This window comes from Pelodiscus sinensis, chromosome 20 (genome assembly GCF_049634645.1).
Source record: "Pelodiscus sinensis isolate JC-2024 chromosome 20, ASM4963464v1, whole genome shotgun sequence".
NCBI classification, from domain to species: domain Eukaryota; kingdom Metazoa; phylum Chordata; order Testudines; family Trionychidae; genus Pelodiscus; species Pelodiscus sinensis.
This window is the reverse complement of record NC_134730.1, coordinates 17,578,579-17,605,516: the sequence shown is the minus strand read 5'-3', so window position 1 is coordinate 17,605,516 and position 26,938 is coordinate 17,578,579. Positions and strand designations below refer to the sequence as shown.

The following is a 26,938-nucleotide window of genomic DNA, read 5'->3' as shown; positions in this document are numbered from 1 at the left end:
AACTGCATTTGAATAGATTGTCTTTTTCTTTTCAGTTGTCCTTTCCCATTCTCCATGTTCAATTTGAAGGTAATTTGATTCTGGTGCTACAAAATGAGATTCTGTAAGTGTGACTCTCGCAAATGAATAGAGCAACATTATCCTCTATTGGAGACAGCAGATTGAATCCAACAGTGAGCGAATATAATTCCTTAGGTCACAAAACCACGTCAGTTGCAACAAGGAGGAAAAGTTCTGGTTTATAAAATCTTAGCAAGATTCTTACCCAGAAGCAAATGGGATTAACGACTCACCTCTGTGTGCTCACGCTGGATTCTCTGATTCTCCAAGAAACGGACTCTGTTTCGAGAGAACCTGTTGGAAATGGTACATTGTCAATTTAGTCTCAAATGCTCTAGGTGAGTCATTCAAAAAAAGTGTCATTCATAAGAATCCAGCAGTTACTGCAAAGGTGTGATCCTACAAAAACATTTAGAAAACTATGTAACAAAACCCAGCTAAATTCACATACAGACACCAGTGTTCTCAGCAAGAAGCTTACAATATTATTCCTGTGTCACTTGACATTAAGGAAAGCTACTTTATCTGTAATATAGAGTTGTCAAACCCACTGGAGAAGCGATTCTCAAACTTGTTGGCTCATGGTCCACCCCATTCAACGCAGACCTTTCTGCAGACTGCCAGCCAATCAACCATGACGACAAAATAGGTGCAGGAGGGGTTATGGTGCGAGGTGTAGGTGGGAGGTAGGGTGCAGGAGTGGGCTGAAGGTGGGGTAGTTTGGAGGTGCTTACCTGGCTCCGCCCCCACACCGCTCTCAGGCACCCCCCCCCCCGATGCGCTATTGACTATGATTCCAGCCAAGATTCTGGCCAATGGGAGTAGCATGGAAAATGTGGTTTCCTGCGCTGCTTTCCCTCCAGTTGGGGGAAGGGGAGCAGCACCCCCTGCGACCTGGATCCAGCCTGTGAGGCTTGCCTTCCCGCTACAGCAGGAAGTTGGTGCTGACGCTATAACCTCGCCAGGCGGGCGCACGGGACTGGAGCACCAGTGGGGAGGGGGGCGAGCCCCGATCCCACAGCCTAGACAGGACCACACTTTGCAAACCATTGCAGTAGAGCCATGGTTACATGCAGCAGGCTAGTCTATACAGAGATCATTGTTCTTGACTTCACCGGGACTCTGCACAATCTTCATTAATAATCGGATACAAGAAATGCAACACGACTTGCCTTCTCATACTGCCATTCAAATGTATGTAAAACAGATACAGCTAATTAACTTTTAGCATCTCACATACCTGTGTATTCAAGGATATATGCAGGATTTCCTCTAGTAAGCCATAAATCCTCATTTAGTAAATATTAATCAAGTAAGCTGAAAAATGATATAGCAGCTTGGAAGTACAATGCAACCAGAAATGACAGTTCAAGAAGTACATGGCACTACTGCATGAGAATGCTAAAACACAGTCTTCCAACAAGTTTCACACTCCTATCAGCAATGCTTTGGCCTTTCAATCAGTGACTGAACTATTTCACTTGGGATTTGTTGAAGCATACCCCCAAACCAGTATTCATAATTGAGGGGGAAGTTTCAACTTTTCAAGAAAAATGTTAATTGTCAGTATTCTGAAGATTCTAGGTCCACATTTAGTTTAAAGTGGATTTACGAAACACTGTGTTTTACTAATGTGACAAACTTCCTTAGGCGAGTAGTGGAAAAACCCCTCTTTAAAGAGAGAACTACAAAACATAACCTGCAGCTGTAGGCACCAAGTTCACGAATCAGGGGGAAACAATATTGTGAAGAACAGCATGGAAGTCTGAGAATGTCAAGGGGAAGACATGATGATAGTTTGGCTGCAGCATTTGGAAAAGGTATGAGAGGGACAAGACTGTTGTTTACTACTCAAAAGTTTCAGGGGGGTAGCCGAGTTAGTCTGTAACAGGAAAAACTTAAAACACAACAAATAGTCTGGTAGCACTTTAAAGACTAACAAAACATGTAGACAGTATCATGAGCTTTCATGGGCACAGCCCACTTCTTCAGATGACCAGAGTGTTGGAAGTCCAGAACCAAGAATAAATAAGGGAAGGGGGAAGAGGAGGAGGAAAGCTCATGATACCATCTACATGTTTTGTTAGTCTTTAAAGCGCTACCAGACTGTTTGTTGTTTTTTAAGTTTACTACTCACTCACTGGTTTCACTAGCAAGAGCATTTGTGAGACAGAAATAAGACATTTGTGCAAAAACTTAAGCACATATTCTATACCCTGAAACATTTGCAAAAGTGATAACATGCTCTGCAAGCTGGCAAGGTGGAGGGAAAGAGAGATAAGGCTTGCAATATACTCATTAAGTTGTTGCTTCTAATGAGATCATTCTTTACGTCATACGCCATAGTAACTAAGATGTAGCCAGAGGAATGGCAGTACAAAATACAATTTTCTGGCAACTCATTAACTTTCAGGATGTCATGAAGGCAATATTTTGATTTTTTTAAAATGGCAAAGCTTTCTGTTCACAATACCTCACGGATGGGCCTTGAAGGAAACATCCTAGGGGTGAGGCTGGATTAACCATGCATCTGTGCAAGGCACAACAAAGGAATTGTTTCAGCTGATACAGATCGGCGGGTACAGCTGAAGGGATGCTACAATTGCTCAGCATAGAAATCACCAGGTTTTTCCAAGTCAATAAATCCACACTGAAGCAGAGTCGAGTCTGCTCTGGCCTTTGGGTGGGTGTTCTGCAGCGCTGTTATCCAGAAGTGGGTACATTGTACATACAAGCTTGGAATCCTTGAATGTTTTAAGTCAGATTACATAGGGATAAAACGTCTGAGCCTTTTCTACACTGCAATTTCCACCAGGGTTATTACGCATGGAGCCGCACCCAATGCAAATTGCGTATCTGAAAACACCCAGTGTAGACAATGCTGAAGAGGCACATTCATTTACATCAAAATGGCCGCTGCGCTGTGCCGATCAGCTGTTTGTCGACACAGCGTTTCACGAGGCATAAAGGATCTGCCGATGCCTCGGTGGTGGTGGGAGGTACTGGGTGCAGGTAAATTCTGGGAGGGAGGGGGAGAACAGGTGTAATGTGGGGCTGGGCACAGGTTTCTGGGCAGTGGTGCTTGGTCTGTGGCCCAGGTACTGGTTGTTTGTGTTTGGGGCAGATAGCATGGCCCTGGTATATATACAGGTGCATATGTGGAGGCAGATTGCAAGATGGGGTACAACCACAGGTGTATGTGGGGGTAGGCAGTTGGCCAGGCCTACACAGGTACCAGCTGGCTCCGTGTGGTCCTAACCGGGCACAGGCAGTGGAGCGCGCACAGCGTGTGTTGGGGGCAGAGGCCAGCAAGCTGGGTGTTTTTCAGAGTGGGTAGATGCAGGTTCATACACCTTGTTAATTATCCATTTTTTTTCTTGCATAACTATTTAAAAAGAATGTGTGTGTGTGTGTGTGTGTGTGTGTGTGTGTGTGTGTGTGTGTGTGTGTGTGTGTGTGTGTGTGTGTGTGTGTGTGTGTAAGTAATTCTGTTAGGGTATGTCTACACTAACCCCTTAGTTCAAACTAGGGAGGCTAATGTAGGCATTTGAAATTGCAAATGAAGCCCGGGATTTAAATATCCTGGGCTTTATTTCCATGTTCCCGTCCGGTTGCCATTTTGAAATTCCACTAGTCCAAAGTAACTGCCCGCGGCTACAAGGGGCAGTGAAATGGTAATTCGAACTAAGTCCTTATTTCGAATTAACTGTTATACCTCATTCCAGGCGACTGGACGGGAACATGCAAATAAAGCCAGGGATATTTAAATCCCGGGCTTCATTTGCAATTTCAAATGCCTACATTAGCCTCCCTAGTTCAAACAAGGGGGCTAGTGTAGACATATCCTTAGTAACCGGTGGGTGCCACAGTGGTACACACCCAAACAAGTGCACATGACAAAACTCACTCTGCTCACAGATGGAAAATCTTAGAGGGAGCACAGGATACAGTGCACCTGCCCTGAACTGCGACATACACGCATTAGTGTTTAAAAAACGAATCAGATTTGGTCGGCCCACTCAGGAGAACCTGTTACCAAGACCAAACAAGAAAAGACAGGTTCTGGCTTCACCAATATCTTTACCTTTCATGTCCCAGGAGAACGTTATTCAGCTCTTCATTCACTTGTATTAATTCAGCTACCACATCTTCATTCTGCACTGCCAGCAGCAGCTCCACAATCCTCTCCTGCATCACCCGACACGTCTTGTACAGTTTCTTCCCAGGAGGGAAAAAAAGAAAGGCCATCATCATCGTGGTTTGTCAGGCTGGGAGAATTATAAAACTTTTGGGAGCTGGAGACACAAGGATAATGCACCAATTCACGGGACCACATACAGTTTAACAGATGATCCTCAAATCCCTTATGGGTCATTCACAAGTCCCTTTGGGGGAAATCTCCTATAAAATACAGCTAATCATTGCTATCATCAGGCCTAGCACTCCCACCCCAACTCATAACTCAGCCTCATTTCTGGTGAGGCATGCCCCCTAAAGCAAAAATATTGTTTACCACTAGAGATGTGAAAACGGGTTTATTTAGGTAAATGTGTTTACACGCGGCGGGGGGGAGGGGACTCCCCAGGATCCAGTGCATATTGGGAGCCAGCTTTTAAACAGGCTCCCCACACATACTGGCTCTCTTGGAGCTGCTGCCCCCCTCCCCTCACCGCTGCCTCTGTATCAAAGGCAGCAGTGCGGGGGGGGGGGGCGGGAAGATGCATGTAACCATGAAAGTTAACCAATGAGGCCATCGGTTAACCACATAGATGTTTACACTTTCACATCCCTATTTACCACAGCATCGTGAAGCTTCCACTTGTGGCTTACAATGTGGCTGCTGAAAGAGCCTGCTAGCTCATTCTGGATTCCTGGGAGGTAAATTGCCAAAAAGATAATCCGATTGCTGACGCACCAGTTCCACGGACTTGGCGCTTCTGCACACAGGGCGGCAGATCTCACTTCTCCCTCTTCGTTACATAAAAGGCGATTGAGATGTGTGACATAATGACCACACAATTCTTGAATAAGGAGAAAGGTTTCACAGGCCTTTGAGCTGCACATAGCTCTCGATGTGCACCCTGGACACTGGAGATGTCCAGGTACCTTGCACTGTGCAGTTGTCCATGTGAGCTCCTTTACCTAACAGGAATACACTGGTAGTGCTCGTCCTGTCTGGTGTGGAAGGGAGAAAGGAAACACTGATGGGGATTCTTCCATGATGACCGGGGCGATATCTCTTTGGGGGGAAAAGTTACCATGGTGCTCAGATTGCTGATTTGACAAGTACACAGTTTAATGCCACAATTGTGGGGTTTCTTCTCATGCCTCTGAGACTCAGGCCATACTAAGTTATCTTGGACTGAATTTAGACTGGCCTGGGTCTTACTTCTTCAAAGAGGGTTATGAGGAAGACATGGCTTCATGCTTATGAAAATACTCCCTGCTCTCCCAGCAAGACACCATGTGAAGGTAGCCACCTTTGCTAAGTCAAGCCAATGTATAAGGGGGTAGAATTCATATAATCATAGAATCCAAGCACTGGAAAAGACCTCAGGAGGTCATCAAGTCCAGCCCCCTGCCCAGAGCAGGACCAATCCCAACTCAATCATCCCAGCCAGGGCTTTGTCAAGCTGGGACTTAAAAATTTCTAGGGACGGAGATTCCACCACCTCCCTAGGTAACTCATTCCAGTAATTACCTGGCCTGCTAGATCCAGTTGTGACCTAAGGCAAAGTTCCCAGGTACAGCTGGGGAATGAACAGCAGATACTGCACCTCACAGTGATCTCTCTCAGTCAGCAAAAAACAGCAATGCTAACTGAGAAGGATCGTGGGCAAAAAGCCCAGAGTAGGCTTAGTCCAATACCAAGTCCATTGGTGGGGAAGGAGCGAGAAGGGCGCTACCTAGCTCAGGGAGGCTGACAGACTAACTAAAAACTACTAAACTATCAGAGAGAAACTTCAAAACTCTAGAATATGCAAACTATTCACAGATCGCTAAACCTATTTTCAGAGATAAAGAAGAAAGCCAAAGCTCTGGCCACTGGAGGTTCCAACTTGGATCACGAGGCAGCGAGAAGACACTGGAGCAGCAACCGGTCCACCCCACCTTTATTTCCTCAGTCAGAGGCAAGAAGTGCCGGACAATGGACACCGCTTTCAAAATTCTTCAGTCCCAGGCGCTTGAGTGCCCACAATGGAATACACATAGGGTATGTCTACACTACAATGTTAATTCCAACTAACTTAGTTCGAATTAGTTAATTCGAACTAAGCTAATTCGAACTAATGGATCCAGACCAAAAAACTAGTTCGAATTAGCGTTTTGCTATTTTGAACTAGCATGTCCACATTAAGTGGACCCTGAACCAGGCTTAAGGATGGCCGGAAGCAGTGCCGACAGGGCATCAGAGGAGGACTTAAGAGCGTGGAGATGCTGTCTCAGGCTAGCCGAGGGCTGTGCTTAAAGGGTCCCGACCCCCACCCCGCACAGACAGTTCTCAGGGGTGCCCCGCTTGCAAAGCAGTCCTGGCTTGGATTGCCCGGACTACCCACACTGGGCACATCACAGCACTCGGCCATCAGCCCGGCTACACTTACCGCAGGCTGCCATCTGGGGAGAGGGGGCAATTGGGGGGCTGCAGGAGAGGTTCCACCCCCAGAAGCCTGCAGAGCCAGCCCAGTCCTCCCCATCGAGGGCTCGTACCCCATTCCTCCTTCACCTCCTTCCACTTACCCTTCCCTAGCCCCCCTTCCTGATGTACAAAATAAAGATAACGTGTCTTCCAAAATGGAATCTGTCTTTATTGAACAAAACTGGGGGAGACTGGGAAAAGGAGGTGGGAGAGGGGAAGAGAGAGGCTGGGAGAGGGGAGGGCAACTAAAATGATCAGGGGTGGGGAACAGGTCCCATATGAAGAGAGGCTAAAGAGACTGGGACTTCTCAGCTTAGAAAAGAGGAGACGGAGGGGGGACAGGATAGAGGTCTCTAAAAGCAGGAGTTGGGTGGAGAGGGTGCATACAGAAAAGTTCTTCATTAGTTCCCATAAAGAAGGACTAGAGGACACCAAAGGAAAGGAATGGGTAGCAGGCTTCAAACTAGTAACAGAAAGTTGTTCTTCACAAAGCAAAGAGTCAACCTGTGGAACTCCTTGCTGCAAGAGGCTGTGAAGGCTAGAACTAGAACAGAGTTTAAAGGGAAGTGAGATAAAGTGATGCAGGTTGGGTCCATGGAGTGGTATTAGCCAGGGGATAGGAGTGGTGTCCATGGCCAAGGTTTGTGGAAGGCTGGAGAGGGATGGCAGGAGACAAATGACTTGGTCACTGTCTTTGGTCCATCCCCTCCAGGGTCCCTAGGGTTGGCCGCTGTCGGCAGACAGGCTACTGGGCTAGATGGACCTTTGGTCTGACCCAGGATGGCCATTTTAAGCTCAGGGCTCAGGGTCGGGGGTCTCACTGGACCCCCTTGATTCTCTTGCACACCTGCTCCTGGGTGGCCAGGCTGGCAGCTCTCCTGCCCTAGCCGGCCACTTTCCTGTGCCTAGTGTGGAGATCGTGGACGAGGTCCACGATGTCTGCACTAGCCCAGGCGGATACCCGCCTCTTGCGGTCCCGGGCAAGCTCCCGGGAGCCGCCAGCCTGGTCCCGGGAAGAGGGGGAGGGCTGGGGGGCATCGGGTGGCTGGCTCGATCCGTGCCAGGTGCAGGGTCTGCTGGCTGGGTGCTGGCAGGCTTGCACCTGGCACGGGCACCGTAGCCAGCCCGTGCCCCTTTAAGGGGTCCGGGGCTGGGAGGGGGGCAGATGAGTTTCCCAGAGTGGCCACCAGGGAAACCTGGGGAGGGCTAGCCTCCCACTAGTTCGAATTAAGGGGCTACACAACCCTTAATTCGAACTAGCTAGTTCGAACTAGGCTTAATCCTCGTAAAATGAGGTTTTCCTAGTTCGAACTAAGCGCTCCGCTAGTTCGAATTAAGTTCGAACTAGCGGAGCACTACTGTAGCGCCTATGAAAGTTAATTCGAACTAACGTCCGTTAGTTCGAATTAACTTTGTAGTGTAGACATACCCATAGGGACCAGTACTTGAAGAATTCCCAATTAGAATTCCAGCGAGCAATTCAGAACAATTAAAACAATCCTCAGAAGAGCCAGGTGACTCATAACTGCAGATTGGGGTGGGGTGAAGGAAGAGGCATTTACTGGACTTCATTACTGGGTCTGATCCAAAGCCCATGGAAATCAATAGGGCTCTTACAATAGACATTGTGGGGATGGGGGATGGGGGAGGGAGGCAGAAGCAGGCTCATTATAAGGAAGAGAGAAAAATCATAGCTTGGAGAACAGATTCATGACACAAAGGTGCAGACCTGGCTTCCTCATTCTGGGGGGATTGTGAATCAAGTCTCTGAATCAAATCGGTCTCAATTCTATAGGTGACTCAAACCCATCAGGATCAATTGGTATCATTCACAATTTCACTGAGTGGAATTTTGCTCTACTAGCAATTAGAACTAGAGCTACTAGTAATTTGCTTTCACATCCCTCTCTCTCATTGATTTCCCTTTGACAGCAGGTTCAAAGAAATGGGTATTCTTGCATCAAGAACTTAACTCCCCCTTCTCTGCCACCAGTTTTTCCATGATTTACTTGCAAATACAGACTCTGATTAAGGAAGAGGAGGGAGTGGAGGAAAGGGGGGTTATTTTCTCCATTTTCATATAGAAATGATCTGGGTTTTGTTGTAAAATTGGCCCATTTTAGCTCCAAAGGTGTGCATACCCAACTACATTTCTCAGGGTGAAATTCACTTCTGTTCAGAATTGCAGCACAAGGACTATATGGCAAGTAGGTCCTAAGCAAGTCTGTAAAATTGGGCTTTAAATCAATGTATAGACTTTGGGCCTTCCCTCAGCTCAGAGGTGATTTTCAACCTGATAACAAAGGGAAATTTTACAAGAATTTAAACAAAGCCCTTTTTATGTCTTATTTCAAATCACAAATTTGCCAGATTTTCCTCAGAAAAAGGTGCATGCACGCTTGACACTTTGAAATTAGAAATGTTTATTATGCATTCCCAGGGCCGGATCATCAGCTGGTACAAAACCCAGCAATGTCAATAGAACTGTGATAGTTTACATCAGCCAAGGAATTGGTCTCATTTTCCACTGTCCCCACAAGGGGTCTGTCCAGTAGCTTTGCTTGTTCCCAACTCTCACTGGCTGCTAGAGTTGATAGAAGAACTTCAACGGCTCTATTAATGATGGTTATTGCAGCCAGTTTAATATTTTGGGAGTTATTGTTTTCAAATGTCTTAGGTCTTGTCCACAATGGTTTTTTTAGCCTCAGATGTATCTGTGCAAGTGCAACTCTAGGCAGAGATATGCCACAAAGCCATGACTTGTGCTGTTATATTTTACTCCATGATTTAAATTTCACTTAATCTGACTAGCCTGGATCTCGGGTGACACCTGGTTAAAAACAATTCTCCTTTTAAGACCTAAAGCATGCAACTCTTTTAGCAAAGGACTCTGTTCTATACACATTTAAATGAAACTACTATTGTGGAAGGACAAAGTCCCTTGAACTGAGTGACCTACGTTGAAATGCAAAGAAAACATATTTCAACTTGCACTTGTTTCTTTAGGCACTTTGCTTTGATAAGGATCTTGGGATTTACAGTCATAAAACACATGTAAAAGGAATGAGCTTCTTGATGACTTCTTTATGAATGGTGAAATTCACTCCCTGCGCCTATCCGGGCCAATAATTTAACTACACTTGAACCTCTTTAATCCAGCAACCCAGGGTATGCTGGATTGAAGATTTTGTCAGGTCAGGGAGGACGCTGCAGGGTCTGGGCATGGTGCAGGGGTGGAGCGCTTACCTGCTGCCCCACTCTTGGGGCACATGTTGCTTTGCGTTCCTTGCCGCTCCCAGGCATGGCTCCCCATCACTATGGGAGTGGTGAGGACACGCCTCAGAGAAAGTGGCTCTGCACAGGGTTGTTCCTCCAGTGGGGGGAAGCGGGGGAGTGGCAGCACGCAGAGCCGTTTCCTCCACTGTACAACAGGTGTTCCTGGATTAAGGACACCTGGTGTATGGAGTTTTAAGTGCCAACAGGCAGATCTGCTTGTACTTCCGCAGACTTTGCAATACGCCCTTCTAAAACCCTCCCAGAAATCAACTGAAAATAGGCAGAGACATTCTAACAACCCTTTGCAGTGGCCTTTCCCCGAGGTTCTATGTATGAGATCCTCTGGCCTCGTGGTCGCGAGTGTCAGTCAAAGACTGCTAAGTGCTGCTCTGGAGAGGAGGATTCTGTGAAGAGGTGACCCTCAGTGGATCCTGGAGTCAGTCTATCTGTCTCTGGCCTTGAAGGTCCACCATAGCAGCTAGGGCATGGATATGCCCCTTCTTTATCCTCTTTCCACACAGTAATATCCATTACCCCAGGGATTCGGAAGGGGGAAAACAGAGCTGCCCCTTAGGGATTCCCTGCACAGAGGAAATCTTCCACTGGCTGGCCAAAGCATCAGGAAGGCTACTTTGCTCCTCTAGAGCAGCAGAACTAACAGTACGTCTACATGGCAAGCAGCAGCGAGTCTAAGAGCCAGAGTCTACAGTCTTCAGAGCCAGAGCTCCAGCCCACGTCCAAACATTTCCACAGCTATTTCTAGTGCTGTAGCGCAAGCTTGAATCTGTAAGCCTGGGCTCTGAGACATGGATTTCTGCTTACCTTCTTGATCTAACCCCTGTGTCTAGTTTGCATTCCTGTGAAAATCATAGAATCACAGAACTCGAAGGGACCTTGAGAGGTTATTGAGTCCAGTCCCTTGCCCTCATGGCAGAACCCAGTACTGTCTAGACCAGTGATCTCCAACCTTTTGAGGTTGTTGGGCGCCAGGGGGCGTGACTGTTCACCCGCTGGGCGCCAGGGGGTGGGGACACTTGCGCACCCGGGAGCGCCCCCTCCATAGCCGCATGCCCGGGGGCGGCCCCCCCCATAGCCGCTTGCCCGGGGCTGGGGCCCCCCCGTAGCCACGCGCCCGGGGCTGGGGCCCCCCCGTAGCCACACGCCCGGGGCCCCCCCATAGCCATGCGCCCAGGGCCGGCCCCCGCCCCCGCAAGCGCCGCGCGCCCGGGGCCGGCGCTCCCCCACGCAAGCGCCGCGCGCCCTTGGCCGACGCTCCCCGAAAGCGCCGCGCCACGTGCCCGGGGCCAGGCCAGCCCCGAGCACCTGGCGGGCGCATTCAAATGCCCCCGCGGGCGCAATGGCGCCCGCGGGCACCGTGTTGGGGACCACGGGTCTAGACCATCCCTGATAGACATTTATCTAACCTACTCTTAGGTATCTCCAGAGATGGAGATTCCACAACCTCCCTAGGCAATTTATTCCAGTGTTTAACCACCCTGACAGTTAGGAACTTTTTCCTAATGTCCAACCTAAATCTCAGTTTAAGCCCATTGCTTTTCGTTCTATCCTCAGAGGCCAGGAAGAACAATTTTTTCCCTCCTCCTTGTGACACCCTTTTAGATACTTGGAAACCGCTATCATGTCCCCTCTCAATCTTCTCTTTTCCAAGCTAAACAAGCCCAGTTCTTTCAGTCTTCCTTCATAGGTCATGTTCTCTAGACCTTTAATCATTCTTGTTGCTCTTCTCTGGACCTTCTTCAATTTCTCCACATCTTTCTTGAAATTTGGAGCCCAGAACTGGACACAATACTCCAACTGAGGCCTAATCAGCACAGAGTAGAGTGGAAGAATGACTTCTCATGTCTTGCTCGCAACACACCTGTTAATGTATCCTAGAATCATGTTTGCTTTTTTTGCAACAGCATCACACTGTTAACTCATATTTAGCTTGTGTTCCACTATAACCCCTAGATCCCTTTCTGCCGTACTCCTTCCTAGACAGTCGCTTCCCATTCTGTATGTGTGAAACTGTTTGTTCCTTCCTAAGTGGAGCACTTTGCATTTGTCCTTATTAAACTTCATCCTGTTTATCTCAGACCATTTCTCCAATTTGTCCAGATCATTTTGAATTATTACTTCCAAAGCAGTTGCAACCCCTCCCAGCTTGGTATCATCTGCAAACTTAATAAACGTACTCTCTATGCCAATATTTAAATCGTTGATGAAGATACGGAACAGAACCTCACAGGTTTGTGAGGTTAGAAAGCACTGTAATAGCCATTCAGGGGAGCCAATAGCCATGCTGGGACCAGGGGCTTGGTGGGGATGGGGGGGACAGCTCTATGCTCCCAGAAGGGGTGGGGCTGAGAGGAGAAGGGGCGGGGCTGAGGGCAGCCAGCCCTCAGCACCGTCTAGACCACAGCACCCTCCCGCCAGCGTTGCCTGGAGTGCACGGAAACCCCTGTCTCCCCAGACAGATCTGAGAGTCTTTTGGAGTGCCACAGCGACTTTCCGGCAGCAATTTAAAGGGCTCGGGACTATGGGCATTGCTGATGACAATTGCCTCCACCCCCCTGCATTGGCAGGTCTGTATCCATTGCACAGCTATGTAAACTGAAGTACAAAGAGAGGTCATACTACTTGTTCAAGGCCACACAGTGACATGATAGCAGAAACAGGAAGAGAATCTAGAAGGCCTGACTCATTACTTGGCTCTATCCATTAGATCATACTCCATGCTCGTTAAGATTGCTGCTCCCATCTACAATAAATGTGGGAGTTGAGGCCTAAGTCATTGCTGACACTGGTTTGTACTCTTCATGTTTTTGTGGGATCTCTATCTTTCTTTTTGTTTACTTTGTTTCCCCTTAAGATGAGTGAAGAACTTAGGCCAGGTCTACACTGGTGGAAAAAAATCGATGTAAGATACGCAATTTCAGCTACAACAACTGCGTAGCTGGAGTCAACGTACCTTACAACGATTTCCTGGGGCAGCCCAACACTGGGAGGTCGAGGGAGAAATATTCTCGTCGACTTCCCTTGCTCCTTGTGACAGTGAGGAGTACCGCAGTCAACAGGGGCACTATCAGGGTCCAATTTAAACCAACTTTACTAGACCTGCTTAATCAAATGCTGGAAGATTGACCCACACAGCGTCCATGTCCGCAGCCATGAAGACAAGTCTTTAGCTACAGACCCCTGGTGTTTATTGGGCTAAGTTTATTGGGCTAACCCCTTTACACTGTTTTAAAATATTTTTTTTCAATATTTTTATGTGAGTTGGGAGAGAAAATTAACATGAAGAACATGAAAGTTGAGATAATGTTTTAAATTACTCTTATTTACTGGGTGAAGTTCTCCGCTTTTTTTCAGTCATAATTACTGTGTACAGTCAATGTGCATTCAGATTATTTTATAATGCACACCAGGGAATTTTTTAAGCTCTGCTTCATTTCAGAGGAGCCATTAAGTCTATTGTGACTATAATAATTATTTATGCAGACAACCTTAATAAGAAAATGTTATTTACCAGAGAGATTTGTAAAGGCTTCTCTTGCAACTCGAATCTTGAAAAATCTACAGTCTATAGAGCTGGGGACAGATGTTGTCAATATTTAATTGTGGAATTAAAAAAAAACATATAGTTTTAGAGCTTGAATGCAACAGCTCATAAATATTATAGCAGAAGTCTATGACATGAGACTTATTTTTTTTAAAAGTGCAATAATTAGCAGATGGAGACCTACTCCTTGCCATTGAGAAATTGCATAGTTATAGATTTTCCTTTGAATGGATTTTACTTCCTTTTTTTAAAATGAATTTATGTTGCATCCTGGCATCTGGTGGCTTTACACAATTTTGGTCACCTCCAGTTCTGGGACAGGTTCCCTAAATAACATATTTCAGCCAGGGACCTCTATTTTCCTGCTGTGCATCCTGCAGTGGAGGCTGAGGGTGGGTGGGATGGCCCAGGAGCCAGTATACCAGCCCACACTAGTAGAAGATTCCCCTGGATCAGGGAGAATTTTCTGTTGGCCAACTGATGGAATGTCCAAAGAAATTGCTAGAAGGTAGATTACTCCTCCAAACCAAGTGAAGGCAGAGTAAAAAAGTCTCATTAACAGAAAGTTTCCTCATGCCAGTATTTGAAGACAAGTTTAAAACAAGGGAACCATATGAGGAATAGGGATGAAAAAAGTCATTTAAACAGGTAACTGTGTAACCACTAAAATTCTTAGCAGTTACACAGTTATGCGTGCTGCGGGCGTTGCAGTATAAAACTCAGTTCCTAGTGGGGAGGCTTCAGTACAGGCTCTGCAGCCAGCCCTGCTCCCAGGGAGCCAGCGTGTAACCTGTGGTGGGGAAGCCAGGCCCTCCACAGGCAGGGGTTGCTCCGGCCAGGTGGCCAAAACAGCCCCTGCCTGCTGTGGGCCCCACAGAGCTGGAGCAGCCCCCTGCCCAGGGCAGGCAGGAAGCTACTCCAGCCCCTAGCAGTTAACTGGAACCAGTAAGCCTCACCCATTAAGAGTGACCTCACTGGTTTGGCACCCTGCAGACCTCACTGGTCCCGAAGGAGGGGATTTGCAGGACCAGGGAAGGTCCCTCCCCATCCTGGCCTGTGCTGCCACCGGGTTAGGGGTCCAGCCTGGCCCCGCTGTTGCCCCAGCCCCGCGAGCCTCTCTAGATGCTGCCAGCTCTGCTGCTGCCAGAGTGGAATGCCACGGCCGGGGAAGAGAGCTGCAACCACCTGGCTCTACTGCCGGGACCAAGGCTGCACAGCTGCCTGGCTCCGCGGCCGGGGCTGGAGCTCTGTGGCTAGGGCCGGAGATCCCTGCGGTGCCACCCATTCCCCCAACACACAAAGAGGGTTGCCAGTGCGCCCTAACACACTCCTGCCCTGCCACCAGACGTCCCTGTTCTTGGATTCTGTGGTCCAGGAACATCCATGGTCCATGCTGGACTATGGATATTGTCAGACCAGGGAGTCCCGGTTAAGGAAGGTACAACCTGTACTAGGAAAAGAAGATGCTGGAGACAATGCCTCAGTCTTGTCATCTCCAGGCTAGACAAACAGAACTTGAAGTCTATACATAACTGCAGCTAATAAACACCACAACTGCTCATCTTTGAGCACTTAAAACCAGCACTCTACATTCTGCACTGGCTCTCGGTCAGTCTTCAAAGTATTGGTGATGATGCACAGAGCCCTGAAAGGCCTGGGACCTTACTATTACAATGATCTTATCACTGTTTTTCCATGCAGTAGTTACATTCAGCTGACGTGTTTTTGCTCTCCGAACTGAACACCTGGGTCTGAGTGGCAGGACAATCTTGAGGGATGATTCCCCACTCTATAAATTCATTCCCCCATCAGTCCACTAGTGCTAGAGTTTTCATTGCAAGGTGCACTTGTCCTTTTCTGCCTGATTTCCTAGCAGGCGGAGACAATAGAGGCAAGGGAAAGCTAGATCAACACCAAAGGTTGAAAACAGACATTTGTTTTCATTATGCAATATGAACCCAGACATAACAAGGATGGGCACAAGGTATATTTTTTTAAATGAACCACCACCAAGCCATCCACAAACTCCTAGCAAATATGTTCCACCGCACCTGTAAGAGCACCATATCGTCAAGATTCTCACAGCCAGGCACGTTTTCCTTTAAAATCTCCGACATGACTTTCGTATTCATTTTCGCCATATCCAGTTCGCTGTAGATCTTCCCTGCCTGTTCAGTGCAAGGGAATGGCATGTTAGAGGTGCAAGGACTGAAGACACAATGCTTTCCACTTCTACGGTCCTGCTTGCTCTTTTATCAGCGATGCTATGAGCCTGATCAGCACTTCCTTACACCAGCCTTTACACACAGGTGATACTCCATGGTTAGGACCCTACCAATTTCACATGAAAAACACATCACGGATCATGAAACAAGCCCTTCCCCCTGAAATGTGATCTCTCCTTTGCTGTTGTCAGCACCCCATCCCAGCAGCTCCTCGCTGTAAGTCCCTACTGGACTGGAGAGAGACAGGACTTGTCCTTCTCCAGCACAGTCATTCTCAGAGGCAGATAGGATCCACTTCCAAGAGCCTCCCCCTACCACAAGAAGTTCCAGGGTTGGGTAGCAGCACCAGATGTTCCTGCAACTGAAGCAGGCTGGGTCCGATTTCCCCCTGCTGCTGAGAGGCCCCTGATCAAGTGCACATGGGTCCAATTTCCCCCTGCTGCTGGGAGCCCCCTGATCAAGGGGGCTCCTAGCTGTGAGTCCCCTCCGGGTTTGGGCAGGGACAGGACTTGTCCCAGTCCTCCCCCCACTTCTCCTGCAGGACCGCTGGAGGATGATCAGATCCACCTCCAGGTACCATTTGGGTTGGGAGTCTCAGTCACAACACTGAAATTTCAGATGTAAACATGAAACCATGAAACTGACCAATTAAAAAAGCCTTCTTTGGGTGTGAAATTGATCAAAATGATTTGGCAGAATCCTATCCATGGATGTTTTATATCACTGTCAAGTTTTATATCACTGGAAGGCAGTCAGTCTCAAATCTGAGCTCTGTGGAGCGCGATGATGATATTTCTCTCCTTTACAGTAAACATTTATAAGTTAACTTATATGTAAGTTTAACTTATCTTAAAGTCCTATTATGATTAAGCAGGCAAACTTTCATTTATCCACAGGCTGGTGTGGAGCTGGCTTGTCGGTTTCTTTCCACCTTTTAAAAATTATTTCTTCACATTAGTGTCATGCAAAAGTGTTTTTTTTACCCTTCCCTTCCATCTTTAAAGCACCCTCCTTTCTTACAAATTTGCACAACAGTACCCTTATAAGAGCACTAGAAATACACATACTCAAGCAAAGATTTCTACTTTCCCATGGAGTAGCTCCCTGGCACTTGTGCAGTCTCCTTTCTTGGCCTCCACTAAGAACTGGCACATGAAAGTGTAAGATTTTCTAACAAACAGGAACCAGCCTGGGACTGTCAACAGAAACCTATGCCGCTTCAGCTAATGGAGATCTTTCCTGCAACAGTCTCTAATATTATATCCTATACAGGCCAGAGAATCGTGATGACAGACACTTAGTCAGCATATTTCAAAAGAAAGACTGTATTGTACCTGTTCAGGAGTCAGTGTTATTGTTGAAACTGGGGGATGAGGCACCGCAATACTTTTCACAGAGGCAGTAGAAGGAGGCAATGGCTTTTCAGAGGGCCAAGATGAAGCTTGCTGCTATACGATATTAAAAGGGATTTTGTTTAGCCTGAAAATTGACACCGACACCCAGATGACAGCCCACAAAGCATCATTATCAGACTAGACAACCGCACGCTAGCCTCCTCATAATCAGTGCTACAATACTGCCAGTTAGGAAACTCCAGCTAAGCCTATCTGAGCGAGTTCTATTCGCTGAAGTAAAACCAACAACCATTTTGGAATAAAAGCAGACTTGGGATCCAGGTTTCCTTTCAGTTAGTTTGTTAGCGAGTGAATCCATCACAGCAAGAAGTGTGAATGGCAACTCATGAATTATGCCACTGTGGCAGGGCACAGAGATCAGACCATTTTTGGTAGGAGAGTTCTATTACTTTCTTTGGAATGGGAATTAACAGGTACACAAGAATCCTACTAAAGGGAAAAGAGTTAACTGTGGCTGGTGATGGCACGACAGCAGAAAAGATAAGAAAGGGTCTAAAAGTTCTTATCCGGAAGATGGGCTAAGAGGGGAGTAGGCTCTTCTGAATCCCAAAGCTAGAAAGCTTTGCATGCAAGAAGCCTCAAGTGTATTTTGGGTTAATCTGAAGGCCTGTATCAGACTCTACTTAAGCCCTCTCATCCTTAGGTACTTTGGGATAAATTTTATATTGAAGTCATTGGAGTTTTGCCATTGATTTCAGTGGGTGTAGGACCAGGGCTTTAGAAGACATTAATTCCCACAGTTACATCTCAATGGGAAAGAAATAATTACCTAGTTAAAAGGCTCAGCATACACAGCCTAGTCTGAAGAGTCTTAGTCAAAATACACTGCTTTTCTTATACTACACTATTTAATCATCAGGCCAAACCACAATAGCTTTGAATCACTTTTGCCTGGGCTGATTAGCGAATTCTAAACCCATAACTGCAGCATACCACCTGATGGTTTCGCTCTTTTAAAAAGTCTTGTGAAAGCTCTTCCAAGTTATAGGAAACTGGAAGGAACAAATCTAAGAAATTTGCTTCACAAAAAGCTGGTAGGGATTGCTCAAGTCACATTGACAGAAGGTCATTTTCTGATTATACCTCTGATCAACTTAAATAGTAAAGACAGATTCTTTATCCACAAGGTTGCAAATTATTTTGTAGAGACTGTACAAACAAGTGGGTAGAATCTTATACGGAAAATACCTTTTTATTAAGTATCCTTACCACTCTCAATTCCAAATTGAACACAGGTAATGCTCACATTGGGAATCATTGGGAGTTTTCATGCAAATAATAAAAATTTTGGCTGAGACTTTAAAAAATGCCAAAGAGATTTGGACACCCAAATGCCATACAAGTTGATAGGAACTAAGTCCCCAAATCTCATAGCCAGCTTTAAAAAAATCTCAGAGATTTCTGCTTCCTGTTTCAGCAACAGATCCCCCAAACTATAATTTTTAAAATAAAAACAAAGTTATCTAAGTTTAAAAAAATATATACTCCAGGGCAAAATATGTAACCGACTTCCTAAGCATGCGTGTGGGATTTTCATGGTTTCAGATATCATAACTAATGACATTCCATGAACCTTCTTTGTACATAGAGCTCTCACAATTAACTCCAATTAATAGTGGTGAATCTGGTACAGACCTTTTGTGTCCCTGAGTTGGCATCAGAAGATGGAAACTGCACTCCTTTCTTTAGCAGTTCCAGGTACACTTCCTTCACTTCACTCACATCCACGATTCCTTGGAACTCGTAGGACCAGGTCTGTTTTTGAAAAATCAGTGGGGACAGACATCAAAAACTTTTTAACTTTGAGACCCAGAATTCTTTCCTTAGAGAAGCAACATGGTTCATGCCTTCCTTCCCTTGTGGCTGCCTCTCCTCCTTTCCTTATCTACCCACCTACTGGACTCTTTGCAAAATGCACGATTTCTGTTGGTCGGAGAAATTAGTTCTAAGGCTGAAGAGCATGTCAGTGAGTGAGGGAAGAAAAGAACCCTCCTAGAGGGTTCTCCTACTACACATGTTGAAGCTCTCTACGAGGTAAGGCTCCCACCGCATAAGCCACTTGCCCCCTTGGGCTGCACTCTAAGCAGGTGAGTGAGAAAGCTTCAAAACTCCCTTTCACTTTTCTTCTCCCATGCAGCTGGGGAGGGTACACATCCAGCAGTCAGGGAAGGGGGTATCCCTCCATCTCCCACTCCAGGCTCCACTTGCAAAAGTAGCAAGTACACCAAAGGACATTTTCACAAGTACCCCCTTCCAGGACATCACCGGGTTGTATCATTAAATACTTACTATGTACATAGAAATCTACTCACAGTTGACTTACCCTGATGAAGGCCAAGATTTTTTCTTGCATTTCAGTTGGCAAATTGTATCTTGGATTCAGCAGTTTCACCAGCTTGTCCTTGCAGAAGTCTTTCTTCACAACTAAGGCACGGAAGCTTGAACCACAGTTTGTCATGCACATGTCGAGAAGCTGCACAGAGAAGGCATTTTTATGACACAGGACTTAAAAATACCTTGAGCACTTCCATTTTTTTCCCTTTTCAATTCATGCCTGGATGCTATTATGATGGTCACCTTGGAAAGATGAGATTAGACCAGTGATGGGCAACCACCAATCCTAAGCAGCCCTCCATCTCAGTAGATCACAGCAGCCTGCAGACCACTGGGGATCCATCTGCAGCCCTGCACCCCTCCATCTGCCCCACTGTCCTATGCACCACTAAGGTACCAATGCCCCCACTCTTACCTACATCTCCCCCCCTTTTTCCCAGCACTTCCATAGCACACAAATCACCCGATTCACGCTCCATCCCCACTCCTCACCCTCTTCCTCCCAGAGCTGGATCACTGTGAATCATCTGATTTGCAGTGTTCCACTCTGGGAGGGAGGGGAAGTAGCATGGAAGTGTGGGGGCTCCAGTGCATAAGAGGTACATGAAGGAGGGACGCAGCCAAAGGATCCGCAGGCCATAGGTTGTCCACCACTGATTCAACAATAGTGTTTGTACAGCACCTAGCACAGTAGGCGCCGACAATACAAATCAGTCATACAAATCAGCAGAGCTATATTTTTCTTTTTCTCATATTGCCTACAAGAGAAAGATAATCCAAACCAAAAATTGTAAGACCCATTTGATAGGGATCACAGAGACCAGAAATTAAGGAGGCAAATAACTGTGACTGTCCGAATCATCTTTATTAGATACCGACCTTTAAAAGTGGGCTTTGGGTACTCAGGAAGAGGCTCACAAAAATGACAGGCCCTTACAGCATTGAACATCACACTTGATAGCTATCTAACAATTTTCATCCATAGTTCTCAAAGCTCTGTTCTTATTCTCTTTCTACAGTTGGGGATTCAGAGGCAGTCACAGGTCCCAGAGAGCCCAGCGTAAGGCTTGTCATTGACTTGAAGAGATCCCTGCCCATATAACATCTGGGGGCATAGGCAGGATAGAACCCAGCTCTCCTAGTTCAAAGTTTTGGGGCCCTAACCCCTTGACTGTGGTGGTCTACACAGAGAGGGAAAGGGTTTATCTCTCTTCATTAAGTCCCACCCAAACAGGAAGGAAAAGTTTAGACCAGGTTACAAGTTATGCCACTTCTATCAGTATCCCCCATTACGCATATTGGAAATATTCCTCAAATTAGAACAAACTTTCTAATTGGCACAAGTTGACGTATGCTTGGTTGATGTTTGATTGGTAGCTGTTGATGGAGTTGAAGCAGATAAAACATGTTTTCTCTGGTCAGTGCTGGCCACACAAACCATTTTAGAAACTCTAAACTTCTAGCTTGGAGATGTAGGGATTTTTCTCTAGTGTAAACAGGGCCTTAAGAGAAGGAGGACTTTAACAGGGTTCAAAAAAGAACTAGATAAATTCATAGAGGTTAGGTCCATCAATACTTATTAGCCAGGGTGGGTAGGAATGGTGTTCCTAGCCTGTTTGTCAGAGGATGGAAATGGGTGACAGGAGAGGGATCACTTGATGATTACACGTTCTGTTCACTCACTCTGGGGCATTTGGCATTGGTCACCGTTGGAAGACAGGACTAGACTGGGTTGGATGGACTTTTGGTCTGACCCAGTATGGCCGTTCTTATGTCTTAGGAGGTACAAGAGCAGCAGAAAATACACTGCAGAAATAAAGTGAGCATAGAACAAAGAGCAGCAGATTGCTGTGCAAAAAGCCAAGAACAAGACAATTACCAGAAAGTCTTAGCTTGACTGATTACTTTATTTGAAAAAATACATGAAATAAATGCTACAGTTTATGTAAAGCATTTTCAACTCAGCGCACAGGGAATTAGGTACGCGACTCCCATCACTAATTCCCTCCATTGAGACTGCACCCTTTCCCCTTTGAGTAAAGCTATTTTCACTACTGAGCCAGATCCGCCATGTCAATGCAACCCAACTGATTTGAATGAGGTGCTCCAGTGTAACTGAAAGGTGAATTTGGCCCAGATTAATTCTGGATCTATCCCGACTGAGATATTTTGATACATACACTTTTATTGGGATTCTAATATACTTGACCCTCTTTAATCCAGCAATCCTAGGAAACAGGGTATGCTGGATTAAAGATTTTGCTGGGTCAGGGAGGGCGCTGTGGGGTCTGGGCATGAGGGGATGTAGGGTGGGACACTTATCTGGTGCTCTGCTTTCAGGGGCACATGTGGCTCTGCACCCTACTCCGCTCCTAGGTGCACCCTCTCCCCCCGGCCACTATGGAAGTTGCAGGGGAAGCGCATTAATGAGCTGCCATTCTCCCAGCTGGCTGAGCCACTTCCTCCTCCCCCTGCCAGGGTCCACACCACAGGTGTCCCCAGATTAGGGACAACCCAAGTGGAGAAATTCATCGGAGCCCTTACTTACTACTGACAGTAGGATGCTGCCTCCTGGAGCAGTTCCACTGGAATCAATAGGACATAATGGTGAAGTAAGGTGCTACTCAGCAAGGGTAAATACGGCAGAGGGTATTTATTTGGTAACTGGGACAGCACATGTGAGGCAAACCTGACCTAGCTTTGACTGAGCTGGCTCACTAAAAATAGCAATATAGGTGCAGGGGCATGGGCTAGCAGCCCCACGATGTATTAGTGTCCCAGGTGAGGCTGTATGCAACTAGCTAGCCCAATCTGCTCTCTAGGGAGCCATAGTTACACACAGTGGGGCTGACAGATTTGCCAGGTGCCTGGGAAAGGGGAGGTGAGTACAGGCAGCTCTGCACTCCCAGAAGAGGCAGGGCCCTCAGGTGAAAGGAGTGAGGCCAAGGGCAGCAAGCTCTCAGTGCCTCCCAGAGTGCAACGTGCCAGCTCCCACTCAGCCCTCAGAGCTGCCAGGAGCACACCTGTGGTAGCTGCAGCATCGTCCTTAGGGTTGCCAGGTGTCCGGTATTGACCCGGACAGTCCGGTATTTTCGCCTCCTGTCTGGTAAAAAAAATTCAGAAAATACCAGACACCTAAAATGTCCGGTATTTTCTGATTTTTCTTCCCGCCAGGAGATGAAAGTACCGGACACCTGGCAACCCTACACACACTCAGCACCCGAGCCCAGCCCTAGCCCTAGCCCCAGCCCCAGCCCCAGCCCCCTCCCCCCCCCCCCCCCCCCGCATACCTGGTTCCACAGGGAAGCTTTCTTCTGGCTCTGATCAAGAAATCAAGATGGCCACCGGCAAACAGCCTAAAGACTTTTCTTAAAGGGGGTCATGTGGGGGTTTTTTTTTTCCCCTCAACAGAATTTTTTCCTCAGTGTTTTTTCTTCTTTTTTTGGGGGGGGGGGATGTTCGGTATTTTTGCTTAAATCATCTGGCAACTCTAGTTCTCGAAGAGCCCCAGGTCCTTCTGAATCACTGAGCCCTGGGGCAGCTGCCCCCATTAATACACACGCTCCATCGGCGGGCCTGGTTGCACTGCTGGTTTTAGTGAGTTAATCTGGTCAAGGCTAGCACAGATAGTCCTCTGCCTCTCTGCTTCCCCTCTTCCCCCGCTGCAACTGCGCCTCCTGATGGCTGTATTGACATTAGGGAGGTTAGATTTTAACCAATTAACTGTTTAACTGATACGCTGATGCTGATCGATTAATGGTATCGGATACACTCAGCCTCCTCCCTGAGAGCCCGGTGGGCAAGAGCTGCTGGCTCTGCTCCCAGGGAGGTGGCTTCACTGACTCAGCAAAGCCTCCTCCCCGAGAGCCAGGAGGGTAAGGGCTGCCCGCTCCACTCCCAGGAAGGTGGCTTTGCTGCACTAGTGAAGCCTCCTCTCCGGGAGTGGGGCCAGCAGGGGCTGGCGGCCTCACTCCGAGGGAGGCTTCGCTGAGGGCTCTTCAGTATGAAGTAAGCTTTCTACTGCAGAACCCACACCGTGTGGAACCGTGGAACCACTAAAAATCGAAGCAGTTCCATGGTTACCGTATTAAATGATTTTCAACATACCTAATTGACATCTCCAGAAACTCGCTATTCACAAGGTTTTAATCAAAGCATTAGCTCACTTATTTTCAACTGTCTCGTTAAACTTTCCATAATTAGGGGGCTGGGATCAAGTGAATTTAGAAGCTGGCAGAGCTTCCATGCCCCAGGTGCAAGGAGTTCCAGGCCAACAGCAACGAGCTGGGTCTATGATTGTGAAATCCAAGCTCTCAAACCAAAACTAAACACAGCTAATAAAAGGGCATCACAGCCCCCTATGAAAAGGCAGAGGCAAAGGCACCACTGTTATAAAACATGAAATGAAAGAAGAAAAGGACAGTGAGAAGGTGGGAGGGAAGGCAGCAGGAAATGTTCCTTGCAAATTGTGTGCTTATGCAGATGCTCAGGAGAGATTCAAGTGCTGCCCAGTTGACTTTCAGAGCCCCACAGCTAGGTTTTGTGTTTCTACTGGAGGTGCACATTTGCACATGCCTTGGTGCACATAAAAATTATTCCGCACCTGGATGAGGGAATATAGATAGGTGGATATTTTGGGGTTCTCATACACCTAAATCAATGGGAACCAGTGTGTGAGACAGCATTCCTCCAAGTGTCACAGCCTAGCGTCGGTTAGGTCATTCATTCTGGGGTTGGATTATGTACATTTATTAGTGTTTTGCACAGTCTAGTTTTTAACATTCTAAGTAGGGATGTTAAGAAGCATGTAATTCGTTAAACATGCAGTTAACAAAAATTCTGTCAACTACTCAGTTAGTCGATTAGGGTTACTGCAAGCACTCAATCCTAGGCTTGTGCCAGCACCGGCCACTACCCCCACTGCGGCTTTGCGCTAAGAACATTTTAGGAGCTGGTAGGCAGGCAGCCCGTCTCAGTCCTGGCTCATGCTGGCTCCTGGGAGCTACCCTCACTGCGGCTCTGCAATAATACCTTTCATGCAGAGCTGCAGTGGGGGTAGCTCCTGGGACCTGGAGCAAGCCGGGACTGAGCTAGATTGCAGGCCAGCCCTCTAAATATTTACCGGCAGAGCCGGGAGGTGGGGGAGAGAGATGCATATAGTCAGTATCATTGACCAATAAGTGAAAGCCGATTACACTATTTAACGGACTGCACTATTACATCCCTAATTCTAAGTGATCAGCATTCCACAATTTGCTTTGGAAGACAATGCCACATTTCTCCATCTTCTATTCTCTCCCTTCAACCCCCTCCCCTCCCCCCGACCTCCTTGTTTACCCTGGAGTGCAACAGAATGAGGTTCTGGGATTCTTCCCCTCCATTTTTTCCTCCATTTTTCCATCTTGTAACTTTTGCAAAGCAGAGGATTTGGAAAAAGCTTCCGAGTGGCAAAAGTACAATTTACATTTTGTAGTTTTGCCAGCTGGCAACTTTTCCATCTTTATCAAGTTTCAAAAGAAAAAATGAAAAAGTGAAAATCCCAGAACTTAGTCAAAATTCAGATTGTCACAAAAATTTAAGAAAAATTCAAAAATCTATTTCTCTGCACCTATATATTTTCAGTTATCTACAATGGAAACAACTTCTACTTTTTAGTTATTTGTTAAAATTATTGCTCCATGTTTGCCCTGCCTTAACACTATTGTCACTATTAGCCCCAGTAAGAACTGGGGTATTGTTGGGAAACCTTGCTGAGCTGAATTGTACTGTAATAATTGAATAAGTTGAAGGAATTCTGTTTGTCTTTTAAGAGGAAGAAGAAAAGTATGTTAATGTTGATTGTAGGTATGCAGATCAAGGTGCTAGCCAATTTGGGCCTGAGTTTAACAGGAAAAGGAACATTAGGTGTTAGACAGAAAGCAATTCCAGATAATCAGGGAGATATAGCCAGGAGATTGCTGTGTGCTTGATATTGAAATGAAGATACTTAACCACACTAATAATGTGAAGTTTTGCCACACCCTTTGATCTTGTTAACTTGGCCTTTTGACTGTATAAAATCAAGGGGTTTGAACCTTGTATGGTACTCACATTTTCTGCATGCATTTTAGCAGAGCTTTGCTGAAATAAACAGAAGCGGTCTAACAAATCTGCGAGTCCTGTCTGACTTTGACAGAAACAACTTCTACTTTTTAGTTATTTGTTAAAATTATTGCTCCATGTTTGCCCTGCCTTAACACTACTGTCACTATTAGCCCCAGTAAGAACTGGGGTATTGTTGGGAAACCTTGCTGAGCCTCTGGGCAAGGTTGGTGGGAAGCCCTGGCTCCATGTTCCCAGAAGGGATGGGGCTGGGGCAGTCTCTACAAATAAGAAAAAGAATCAAATAATAAACATGTACTGTTGGCTGCTTGCCTAGAATCATAGAATCCTATGGCTGGAAGAGACCTCAGGAGGCCACGAGTCTAGCCCCCTGCCCAAAGCAGGACCAATCCCAACTAAATCATCCCTAAAATTGTAACCCTCCTGGACATCCGACCGTGACACTTGTAGTGCTAAGTCTCATCTCTTGCCTTTATGAAACAATTATAGGGCCCCGCATGCTAAATCCTCATCCATGGAGCTTCGCACGCAGCAGATGACTTCAGCAGACCAGAATGCAGTGAAACTAAGCCACTCTCAGAATGCTTTTAGACACCAGATTGTCACCCATGTTCCCCTAAATAAACATGCACACAAGGAAAATGCACAGAGCAGGAACAAGGAAACTGCAATAAAGTACAGGCAATGTTTTGATGCTAACATACTGGTAAACAGCAGGTCAACTGAGTTAACTAAGGTCATGATCCTACATAATCTACACCCATGATTAAATCTACACATGAGCAGCACCATAAAACTCGATTCATGTGTATGAAGTTACTCATGTGCGTGCCAGTATCTCAAGCACAGTACTGGGGCCTTCAGGTGTGACTCTGCTACTTCTAATCAAAATAACAATGTTCAGCATTTTTTCTGAGTGCTGCTTCCGCTTCTCACAGGCGTAATCCAGCCAAGAAGACTTTGCATGTATGAGGATTAAGCTCACTGACATGAGAACTAAACAAAACCTGATCAAAAAGATATATAAAAGAAAGTGGCTCCTTTATTTATCTTTCTCTTAGATGTATGTAAAGTAGCAAGGAAAGGGGACTGGATAGAGATTCTCAAAAGGGGGGAGGGGAAGCTGGGTAAGCAGCACAAGGAGGACAGACCTGCTCAAAAACGCCAATTGCTTTTTCCAGATGTTTTTAAAACGTGGCATTTGAAAAGAGAGTCCAGAGACAGACATGTTCCATATTTTTCTCTCCTCCTCACTCCTCTTTTCTAGTGGCAAAACAGAAAAAGCAAGGGGAAAAAACTGATTTGTCACACACACACACACACACAC

The 26,938-nt window shown here is 46.5% G+C and overlaps 1 protein-coding gene across 2 annotated transcripts in view; it reads right to left on the bottom strand.

Annotated features, from left to right (window-relative positions):
• The window catches only part of TOM1L1 (target of myb1 like 1 membrane trafficking protein), a 48,288-nt gene that overhangs the window by 11,290 nt on the left and 10,060 nt on the right, over nt 1–26,938 (bottom strand). The window contains exons 4-9 of one of the 2 annotated variants that reach the window (XM_075903824.1): nt 19,499–19,648; nt 18,811–18,930; nt 17,095–17,205; nt 15,587–15,703; nt 4,145–4,278; nt 294–354 (exon numbers count right to left, since the gene is read on the bottom strand). In XM_075903824.1, coding sequence (XP_075759939.1) covers nt 294–354; nt 4,145–4,278; nt 15,587–15,703; nt 17,095–17,205; nt 18,811–18,930; nt 19,499–19,648 — 693 coding nt within the window. Of the gene's footprint in view, nt 1–293; nt 355–4,144; nt 4,279–15,586; nt 15,704–17,094; nt 17,209–18,810; nt 18,931–19,498; nt 19,649–26,938 lie in introns of both variants that reach the window. The other variant, XM_025185688.2, reaches the window with a different exon arrangement.